Source organism: Electrophorus electricus, chromosome 8 (genome assembly GCF_041902795.1).
Source record: "Electrophorus electricus isolate QZ-2024a chromosome 8, ASM4190279v1, whole genome shotgun sequence".
Lineage (NCBI taxonomy): Eukaryota > Metazoa > Chordata > Actinopteri > Gymnotiformes > Gymnotidae > Electrophorus > Electrophorus electricus.
The window spans coordinates 30,987,181-30,999,105 of record NC_137504.1 but is presented as its reverse complement, the minus strand read 5'-3'; the positions used below and the strand labels follow the sequence as shown (position 1 = coordinate 30,999,105).

The 11,925-nt window shown below is 37.6% G+C and overlaps 1 protein-coding gene and 1 pseudogene across 1 annotated transcript; one reads left to right on the top strand and one right to left on the bottom strand.

The window, feature by feature from the left end:
- Positions 1 to 2,637: 2,637 nt before the first annotated feature.
- Positions 2,638 to 5,088, bottom strand: LOC145658989 (uncharacterized). Its single transcript, XM_081719349.1, has 3 exons — positions 4,116 to 5,088; positions 3,827 to 4,020; positions 2,638 to 3,289 (listed from the first exon to the last, which is right to left on the bottom strand). Exons 1-3 carry the CDS (start codon positions 4,300 to 4,302, stop codon positions 3,137 to 3,139), a joined length of 534 nt encoding a protein of 177 aa, XP_081575475.1. The 5' UTR covers positions 4,303 to 5,088; the 3' UTR covers positions 2,638 to 3,136.
- Positions 5,089 to 10,248: 5,160 nt separating this feature from the next.
- LOC113586812 (cytolytic toxin-beta-like) lies at positions 10,249 to 11,596 on the top strand (annotated as a pseudogene).
- The last annotated feature ends 329 nt before the right edge of the window (positions 11,597 to 11,925 follow it).

Sequence of the window (11,925 nt, the reverse complement as noted above, 5' to 3'; positions counted from 1 at the left end):
TGTCTCTGTAAACATCTGAGGGTTGGTAGAAACAGCCATAATCTGAATCTTGTTTAGCACTGCTAGATGTGCTATATTAACTGATTGATTACATTGACAACCAAATAAATTGCAGGACCCTCACAGCAACAGTAGCCAAGGCAACAGCATCAGCAGCTATTTCCTCTCTTGATTCCAATCACACTGCCAGTGTGGGTCCTCCAGTGCTGGATGCTGCAGTGCCAGTGTCCTAAACAGAAGCAGAGCACTGCTGCAGTCTGACCAGTGCAGTGCTCCAGTGCACAGGAAGGAAGGATTCTGCTGGTTAGTAAACTTCTGTAGTAGTAATAACAGCATATATAGTTGACTGTAGCAGCTCTGACATGGCATGACACACTGATGAATATCACTGAACTCTTCAGAAAGACCTAATCTATTGCTAAGGTTTATCAATAGAGATAACGGGTGCGCTGTAAGTTTGAATCTGTATAATTCTAGAAAGGAGGGCCCTATTTTTGACATTTGACTTGGCCATGAGATAAATCAATTTCAACTGTTACTGGTCCATCTCAACAAATAACTTGATGATGATAATAATAATGAGTTTAAATAGATGATGCAAATACACAGGCCAGGGTATTGAAATAGGAAGATGACATCTATGTTGATCCAGCTTTTTAAAGAGGTGAAACAAGCACTGGACTGGAGTCCAGCATGAACTTGAAGAGCTGTGAGTAAATCAGGGATGGCAGGATACTCACCATATGTCAACACAGTTCACCTTCAAACTGCCTTTGTGCAACAAGGAGGAATGTGATACAGTTGGAAATTCTCTTCAAAATGATGAAACACATCGAAGGATGGTAAGTGATTAATATATATAACATACGCTGAGTTGCCTGCTTATTTCATCTACCATGTTTGGTTTATTACAGCTACCATTTATTTAGGGACATATTTTATGAAGTATTTATATTTGCACTTTTTAGACATACACATATTCAATATAGGCCTATGTTTTTTTACATGATTGAGTTGTAACTTGGCAAATCAAAGGAATGGCACTACCGCACAACCATGAAGCACTTAGTCTGTAGCAGTAGCAGTGCTGAGCAATACAGCTAAAGGCTAAGGTAATTGACTTGTAATTGGAAGGTAACCAGTTCAAGCCCCACCACTACCAACTTGCCACTGTTGGGCATCTGGGCAGGACCTTTAACCCTCAGTTGCTCAAGTTGTATTCAGTCATAACTGTAAAGTTGCTTTGGACAAAAGTGTCAAGTGAATGTCAGAACTGCTTTACTCTAAACCATATACGTCATGAATCTGATTTGCTGCTTCCAGTTCACTCACATGGCCTAGCATCTAACACTTTTGTTTTCTTGCTTTTCATACTCTTCATATCAAGTTCTCTTCCAAATTTGTTGCAGATCTCATGACACTCTAAGTCTAAGTCACTGGGTACTAGGGTTCACAGGCATACGACACCTACATCTGGGCACAGTTCAAAAACCAATTTAAGATCCAAAGTCCAGCAGAATTCTAGATTTTCCTGACATACTGTCACATACTGCAGTCATACTCTGTATGGTCTAAAATATCGTAAAAATATGCCCAGCTAGTATACTAGTCATACAACAGTTTACTTCTCAATCAAAATGCAAAACCTGTATCTTTGAAGATGTTCTGCCAGTGCCAGAATATTTTATTTCAAAATATAAAGCATTGTTATATATTATTGATTAATTACTGAATACTCACACAGGAATTTATTATATGCTACTGATGTCAGTAATTTTTCCAAATGCATATGTTGTATTTTTGATCATTATGATTCTGATCCTTATCACATGAATGAAGCTTTGTTTTTTGTGTGCATGTTTAAGTTTCATGCCTTACTTTGGTTGGTGGCAATACTACAGAAGGAAACAAAAGAATTCTCAGTGCTGTACTTACCAACAGGCTGGTGAGTACCTTTAACTGGGCAGGCAAAGAAAAGAAGTAGCCCTTCAAGGATAGTAGACTGCAGAAATGCTTGTTTGGTAAGATTTTAAGATGCACAGTTTCAACATTAAATCAATATCATTAATAAGAACATTAGATCAACAGGTATTCAATCATTGGACAGAGTTGTTGAATCAATGTTAGCTCAATGTTCAGTATGGTTGATTTTTCAGGGCTGAATCAAAGGCCAATACAATAAGCAAGATCAATGCTAAATAAACATCAGGGAGCCACACTGATTCAATGGTTATCCTTGGCATTAAATCAATATTGTTTCAATCAATTCTTGTTATCTGGGACATCAGCTTCCAACTATTATCAAGTCTATGGGAGCCACACATCTGCTCTGTCAGCTCTACATTCCAGACCATGACAACATTTCAAACCGCATTCCAAACCAACCTCAGCTGATTAAGAGATTATTGTTTCCAATCATTATGAAGTCTGCTAGCTCCATGAATTTAGTGAAGCACATAATCACACACAAACACACACATACACACACACACACACACACACACAGCTATAACACCATTCATATTCTCAAACCCCACACTGCAATTCAGTACATTGTAATGACAAATACTTCAAAGAGACAAATATTTCCTGTAGTTTGACACACACCGTGTTGCAACATTAATTTAAAGACTGACATGTACTCATCACTAATAATAAAGATTTCATTCATTTATTTACACAATGTCATACACAATGTTCTTCACTCTGTCTTTTAGGAAGATGTTCAATATTAACTGTTTAACATTCATAGTCCACTTGGCATCATGATAGTGATAACAGTGTTTAAAATCAATATTTCTGCTCACAAAGTGATGGGACCCAATCGTTTTCCATGAGGTTATTTAGCTGTTATGTTAAATAAGCTATGAAATAGTCTCTCTGCATACAATTACAAATATGTAAAGCTGTGATAGTATAGTAAAAACTTGAGTTGTTTTAGCATGTTAGCAGGTGCTTACATAGCCAGTCACAAAAGAGTTGGCATCAAGGACCACAAATAACTACAGCAACTGCAACACTCGGAGTTCTCCTCTTCCGTGTTCTGCGGCAATAGTGGCGAGTCTGGAGAGTCTGGAGAAACATTTCAGTAACAAGAATCATAGTTTGAGTAATGATGGTATAGCTTTATCTGAGATTATCTTCTTAAATACTCTATTACTTTAAATGGTAGACTGTGTAAGTGGTGGTGAACATGATGATGATGAAGTGACTTATGATATGAAAGAGGAGATGTATGAAATGGTTTGTTAAGAGACTTACCATTGCCTCTTGCAGATGACATTTTTTTCTGGAAAGTAAGACTGTTTGTTTTACTATAATGCCCTGTATCCTTACATTTACTGCAGATTGAAACATATACTGGGAAAGCCTAAAATAATTTATTCCAGAATCACCTTACCAGATGGTAAGGTGATTCTGGAATAAATTATTTCAGGCTTTGGTTGGTCTGTCACTTTAGCCATTACATGGTTCTTTCTATATTGCAGCATTACTAATATACAAAATCAAAGCAGACTCTTCTAAATGAACCATTGTAGAAACTAAATTTCTACATTTCCAGAGAATGCTCCAGAGGAATTTGCCTTAGGAGGTTTTCAATGTTGGTTAATACTTTATTAATTTTTTTATTAAATGTTTTTAGGTTTCAAGAGAAAAAAAGAACAATGGTTATAAATATTTTGTGCCATATGTTGAGTAAACATTGTGTGCCATATGATGGTTTATGTTCAACAACTTTCAAAAATAACAGGTAGCCTTGCAACCAAATTTATCTAAAATTTGGCAAATGAGATTTAGGGGGATTTCTTTGATGAAGCACTGATACCTGCTCCTCAATCCACTTTGCAGCTCTTTTGAAAGCTTCAGTATTCTTCTTACAGACCTGCAGAACCTGATCCTCATGGAACAGACAGTCCACTGTGATCATGTTCTCCCTGGATACCCATCTGCTGCTGTCTGGTACAGTGCAGTCTGGGTCAAGTGTGTGATGGAGCACCACTAAAAGAGTAGGTTTGGTAGCTGTGGAAGGTGATTTGAATATGTTTGATTAAATTGAGACTCATATCAATGCAATGGTTTATAATTTCTTTTTTTTAAATGATTACCCAACACACAATTAAGTGTGTTCAGTTTTGCTTCAAGGTCAGATCCCGCTCTTGAAACAATGTAGCAGAAACCTAGAATGAAGTCACATGCCACCACAGCATCCACCTTCTTCAGGCATGATGTTTGTTTGTGGAGATTACTAATAAATTCCTCCTGAGCTTTCATCATCTTTCCAGGCAAAAGGAAATACTTCATTTGCACTGCAGGGAAATGTTAACACCTTCATATTCATTTAAATTTGTAACAAAATCTTTGCATAACTTGATCATGCAGGTGTGTAATGACAGCATCTAGCATGCAACATCAGCTGTGCTAGATTAAATGACTATATATGAATATACTTGTGTTTGTATACAATTAAGACTAGTATGTGTAATTTTAGACCAATTTAGTCCACCAGTCTTTTTTAACCACGAGCTAAAGGACAAAACCGCTGTGTGACAAACTATGCTGTTACTTGTAAATTACAGCCCCAAAATCAATAAAACTAATGGGTTGCATTATGCGGCTGTAGAGTAATAACACAATGCCGCCACCTTTCTAAGAACTAGTGCCATTACATGAGCTATTTAAAGAATGTGATGGTTTGATGTACATCAGTACATCTGCTGTGTCATTCCCAAACACCTTCTATTTAACATTTCAGTTTCCCAGTGGAGGGCAAAACCATCTTTATTATTCTCTATAGGACTCCTACAGAGGTTCACAAGTTATGCTCACTAAGCCTAGTGCTGTCTATGCTTCCAGCTAACTGCAAGAATTTTGGAAGAGGTTGGTTTGAAACAGAAGCCATGTTGTAGGGAGTCAAGTGCAGCATATCCTGGCTCTTCGTACAGAATCAGAACGTACACGAATTATCTCCATAGGACTAGAAACTCTGGTTCTCACATTCAACACATATCATAAACAACATCTCGCACAAACCACACAAATAACCTGCTCGGTGTCACTAATACATACATTTTAGATGTTAAAAGCAATAACCTGGTAGTGACTTACCAGAGCTGGCAACTCTTCTGCTTGCACTATCATTCACTTTCACTTTCACTTTGGGTGGGTTTATGCTAACATAAACAAGTGGTGTCTGGGCAGTGGCATCTCAGTGGTTAAGGAACTTAAGGTAATTAAGGTTGCCAGTTCAAGTCCCAGTACAACTAGGTTACCATTGTTGGGCCCCTGAGCAAGACCCTTAACCCTCAGTTGCTCAAGTTGTGTTCAGTCAGAATTATAAATTGCTTTGTATAAAAGCATCAGCTAAATGCCAAAAATATAAATGTAAGCAAAACTGTCTAAGATGCACCCAAAATAAAACTACCTTCCCAGAAATGAATGAATATATAGATAATACTTCTACCATAAATCCCGAATCAATTGTATAAAGAAGAGGAAATACAAGATCAAACACACCCACTCCAAAGCAAATAAGCAAAAACGAATATGACGCAATTATTCTGTCCAGTCACATCTTCAATGACGATCGCCTCTGTGGCGTCTGCTCATAATGTCACGCCCTCTGGTGGATGGCCTGTAAAACACTCAAAACACACAAACAGAACAACCGCAATCACATAGACTGTAACAATGTGTGCATTCTTAATCTATAAATTGAATTCGTATGCCATAATCTTAAAATCTCGTCTGTCTTTAAGACTTTTTTCCAGAATGGCTTTGTTACAGTCTGTAGTGCTGTTCTCTCATTCTTCACCAATATTAAAAGTAATCATAAATGAGAAGGGCTGTAGCAGGGCTAAACTCATCTACTGCACTGAGATCTACTGTGTTGAAATGTACTACACTGAGATCTACTGCACTGAGATCTGGCTGTCGGGTCTCTTTGTAGAGTAACACTCACTCATCCAGTTTAACTTGTATTTGACATAAATAGTGAAGATCTTAGATGGATTATGCATGCATATAAGCTTTTATGCTGTGTTATGTATGTGACTCAGAGGAGTACAAACAGTACTGACAAACAGGTGTTTTTTTGTTGTTGTTTGTTTGTTAGTTTTTCCAAACTTTTAAAAATTTACTGGACAATGTGTAGACAGACACTTACATAACATGGAAGCTATATACAACAGCAAGAAGATAATCCAAGATAATGACTATACACACATAGGTGCAGGGTCAAAATCAAGCTAATTAGGTTCCTCTTGCATGACCCTCCTGTCTACCTCTCCACCTTACAGTGCTCCTCGGTTCCTTCCTATACCTGTTATTCCTCCCTGTCAGGTCTGGGTTCTCAGCTTCCATAATGCTATACAATAAAACAAAAGTAAACATTAAAATAGACATTGTGTCATTCTATCAATAACATTTGGTGTTTCATGATTAGTATGTGCACATGTGATCATCAGTTCATTTGCAAGTTCATATAGCTGTATGTTTCATCGATGTCATTGTTTCTCTACCTTCCTGTCTCAGCTCTCTGGGATCTCCATGATAGGACAAAGACACCGAATGATCAGCTGTTTCATTCCTAACAAGTAAACAGGTACGTCAACAAGAGTTATTTTATAGTTCAATTGTCTTTGGGGTTATTGATGTTCTGGTGATGTGTTAGTATAGACTAACATCAATACAATACTTGTTTACATCAGCTTCCCAGTGACAACCATGGAATGTGAAATTGGTTTTTCCACTCAGTACAAAGCAATGATTGTTCTGATAACTCTGCCTGTGCAGCCAGTTTGAACAGATGACAGTAACTGTCATGTGCCTGAGCCTGACAGTGAACTTTCAGATAATCGTCTGGTCAGCAGCCACAGTGACGCAGAGTTAATCTGCTGATTATTTGACGTTCCCCTATAGCATAACCCAGCCCACCTCTAGGGTGGTTAGATCATGAAGTTACCAATCTCTTACCACATTTATCAAAGGCAACTAAAAGAGTTGTTCTGCAGATATATATCTGGACAAATGACTCAAAGGAAAACCTGAAGTAGAGTTTAGAGATTACAGAGAGGGACCTATATGTGTGAAGGGTGTGTACACACACAAAAAATAATGAGCATCTATCTCATTATTATTGTAATGAGTAATAACGAGTAATGTGAATATCAATATTTATGAAAGAAAAACTTGACATGAGAACCTATACTTGGTAGTCCACACTCTGGGGAAGCTTGGTAAATGTAAATGTAAACGTAATATAAGATTGGCATTTACTGACATCCAGTGGCCATGAGAGGTACTTCAGAATAATTTGAAAACGTTACTTTGTCTACATTTCTGAATGTCACACCAAGTTAAGGTTATAAATAAATATCCAAGGTGAGCAAATATTTCACCAATAAAGCATATCATTATCATTATTGGAACATTGAGCTTATATTTAAAAAATAAATATTACTAATTATATACAAATAATGACCTCTTCCCCAAGTTATTAACCCATGATCATTAATGTGGTTTCTGAGGTCAGTCCATTTGACCTGCGTGTGCGGTGAGGCTCTCTGCTTGACAGAGCAGTGGAGCTTTACACTCACTCTGCATATCCAGGTCTAACTACCCTTGTGATTTCTGGCTACTTGTGTATTTCAGAAGGAGCTGGTGGACAGGTGCGGGACATCAGTCATCTCTAATCCCTCTAATACCCAAAGACTGAGAGTGTACCACTTGGCTCATTCCCAGGACTATTAGGTTTCCTTCCACAGAGGTTGAGCTGCATTAGAAGACAGTTTGCAGCAATGTCCAGTTTCCTAATGTAATCAACACCATTGACTCACTACAATATGAGCACCACAAGAGAATTAATTAATCTTAGTTTGTTGAAAACACTTTCATTCTATCAGTGTGAAATGATCTGTGATGCGTTGTTGTGAAAAGGTTTGGTTTCAGCCACAATTACACATATTAACATATGTTTTCAAGACTCTGCTGCATGTGAGAATGAGTGCGCATTGTGTATGTGGCTGCTGAAATGTACATATGATTTTAGTGGGGACTTTGCGTAAATTTTGATGGGGTGGATGTTATTTGTATCTGGTTTATTCAATATATTATGACTCCCCATTAAAGTGATTTATAATTGGTTGGGAGTATTAGTCACACAGGTACGTGCATCAAGATGATGTGTTAATGACAATATACAATTGCCACATGTCATCATTCAGGAATTGGTTGACCCTGTGGTGAATGACTGTCCTGTTCACTCCAAAGTTGTTCATTAATGATGATAGACCACGACAAACCAGTAAAGGACAAACCAGTGTCTTTAAGTCTCCCCTGCAGAGGCAGTCTGCACTGAATTACACATATGCATTAAGGTTCAAGTATGGTGCTTCAAAGGGATACCTCACAAGACTTCTGCTCTGGATAAGGGAAAAGGAAAATGTCACTCTACTACTCATCACATGCATGTAAACATAGGTGTAACTGCTTTGAAAAGTGCAGGGGACAGGAATGTGGACCAGGTGTTGCATTCATCTCAGCTGCCAGACAAATTCCTTTTATCACTAGCATAACTAAAGTTTCTTAATCCTCAATTCAAACCCCTCCTTCTTGCCAAAGAACAGTGGACCATTAGACAGTTTTTGTTATTTAAGTGCATGACAGAGAAGCACTGAGGCTGCAGATGTATTGTGCATGGCATCAAGAATATATAAAAGTAAATGTAGAGTGAGAAGGAGGGTGCCGAGGACCGTAACAATGGTGAGGATGACAGGGAGGCCAAATTCCTGTGGTTTTGGTCTGAGGGGCCAAAAGGCAGAGTGTTGAGGATACATGAGGTTGTTGTAAACCTGTATTTTTTTATCTGTGGGTTGAGGAACTGTAGCTAAAGTTCACTTTGTTTATTCACCTTATTTTGAAACAATGTTAAATGGGCAAACACTATCAGTGATCTTTAGTCCATGGTCAAGGTATGTCTGCAGATATTAGAGTTCCTTGATTTCCAGAGGACACAAAATAAGGCAATAACAAATTAAAAAAGGTACATGTTATTTAAAGTTAATAGAAAGGCAGAGGAGGAGTGAATCAAACAGGACACAAGTGTTGGCTTTGTCCAAATGTACTAAAACTTTGTCCAGTAGCAGGAAAGTGGCAGATAAGAGAACATAAGCTCATCTGTTAAATTAAAGTTCCTCACATGCAGTGGCACATTTTCCACTGGGGATGCTGGAGACATGTTCCCACAACTTTCTAAAATGGCTGATTTTATTCGCACCACTTTTTGAATGTGTACAAAATATTATATACACCAGTTTGCTGTAGATACCGGTACAACAATCTGTGAAAACTGCACTAAGATCAAAATGTGTGGTCTGTCAGTGCCTCTAACGGGAACAATGACTGTCATTGCATGTGAACTCTGTAAAATTAGAAAGAAAGAAAGAAAGAAAGAAAGAAAGAAAGAAAGAAAGAAAGAAAGAAAGAAAGAAAGAAAGAAAGAAAGAAAGAAAGAAAGAAAGAAACAGAACAATTGCTGAAAAGTCATATGACATTTCTTAAATAAACAGAAAACAGTTGTACTACAAAACATATGTAATTTAAATAATTGGGTTGATATTATTATTTATATATTTCAACAACTGTAAGACAGAACTGTAAATTGCACTAACAATTACAATGTACATATACACTAAGACTGGATAGTAAGAGAAAAAAACACATTTTCACTCACCTCTCCCATATTTGATCCTCTCCTCTCAGTGTTCTCTGCACAACAAAATGGAAGAAATACTATCCACAAAAAAATGAGGACTTTTCACCTTCATCTCTTTCTCTGCTTTACAGAGACCTGGCTTTCTGACCTAATCACGGACAGCATGCAGCATTCAGCTGTACAGAGTGGACAAACACACAGACACACAGACTCATTCGACAGAGACAGACATTTATTACACAGAATACAAATGATAAACAAGGGCACTCATGTAACATCCAGGGTGAATACAAACATTGTCTAACATGGGCACAACTATGATTACAAATTACAACTGCAACTAATAACTAACAAAGTGCTACACAAGTGTTACTTACACACACACATACACACACAGAAATGACACTGAACCAGGTGCAGGTGTGTGCTAACAATAGGTGCATGGTTACAAACAAAGACAGTCAACCATGAACTCCGACTGTACGTGATACACGCGATGGGCCCTACCACATGATCAGTGGGAAGGGGAGCATTCCATGACAGGTAGAAGTTAAATTAAGCTTATTATTATTATTGCTATTATTACTACTACCACGACCACCATTTCCCTACCTTTTATACAAAGAAGAAAATGGCAGTTTTAGACCAAACCTGGCTGTCAGAAGCAGCATGTTAGGTCAAAGAGGCTGTTAAAGCAAACAATAAATGAGGCTATTATGCACAAAAAAAACACTATTTCTTATCTTTGCTATACCATCACATTGAACCAACAAAGTCAGCACCAATATAATAAGGTGTCTAATTGTGTTTTGCATCCCATGGTGTTCTGTATTAACGGTGGATACAGGAGAGGATACATCAGAAATTGCAGCCCTGGGGAGACTATTCCATTTGGGAATGCTCTATGATAGCCGAAAGGATGCACTAGTACCAGGTATTGCAAGCATGCAAGATTTCTGAAATGTTTTCCACAGTGCAGACCCTCTCCTGCCAAAATGGATGGTAAGGTTTTTATTATGAATCAACACATGCACTGCCATAATGTCTTCTGAAGGTCTTTTATTTAGTTCAAAAACTATAAACATGAATTCTTATAGCATATCTTATAGCATATTTTAAACATGAATTCTTATAGCATATCTAGAATTCTTATAGCATATTTTTACAAGACTTTACATGTAAATGGCATGGAATCTATTCTTTCTAATTTCTCAAAGGAATCACACTTTGGGATCATGAACAACTAAGGCACAACACAGATGTTCGTTCTCAGCATAATACAGAATTCAAAGTCACAAAGGAGGACTCCATTGAAGAAACAGTCTATTTAGCAGTCTAAAGGTTGATGATGCTCTCAAATTGACTATTTTGGGTAGACTAATTGATTTAAATGGAGTTGCCAAATATTTTAGGGACAAAAAAGAATCTTTTAGACAAAAGAGGTTGACACTTCACTATGCTTCAAACACCAAGTTTGCACAGTTGACAATGGATCATTTGGGAAGATTGGCTCACCCTGATGTCTTAATACACCCTGATGACAATAATACAGCAACACATGTGGTTACAGCAGTGCTATATGAAGCTAAAACATACTTTGTGTTTGATAGACAGGTTTCTTCAGATGAGAAGAATGTAAATGGGGAGATAAAGATTGCACTTGATAAACTGAAGGGTGTTCCTGCAGGTTTTCTGCAGATAACACTAAGCATTGGTCCAAATAAAAAGGAGGCACTAGAAAAATGTAATTGTACATTTTATGGTGATTTCAAGTTGTCCTCTAACCCAAACACTTTTGAAGAAGCCATAAAGGTTTACACAGATCTTGCCAAAATTCTTGGAGAGAATGCAGAATATGCAGTCCCTCTCAAAGTGTGGCTTTAGTCTCTCGTCAAACTAGACTCAAGAGCATCCAAACTTGAGCGAAACATCAGCACAGAGATCATCAGGGCTGTGGAGTCAATAATTGAGACTTTAAATGTCACAGAAATGAAATGTGGAGACCTTCTAGAAGATACAGTAGCAAAATCATTTATAGCATTTCAAAATTGAGTAATGGACATTAAGAAATACTGCTGTCATTACAACATGGATTTCATGACAAAACTTGGACTCTTGGACTCTGTACTTACATCTGGGTGGCCCACTTCCCTCACCCACATCTGTCTAACTTCACACCTCTCTATCCCAACCACTTTCACTTTAAGCCCTGT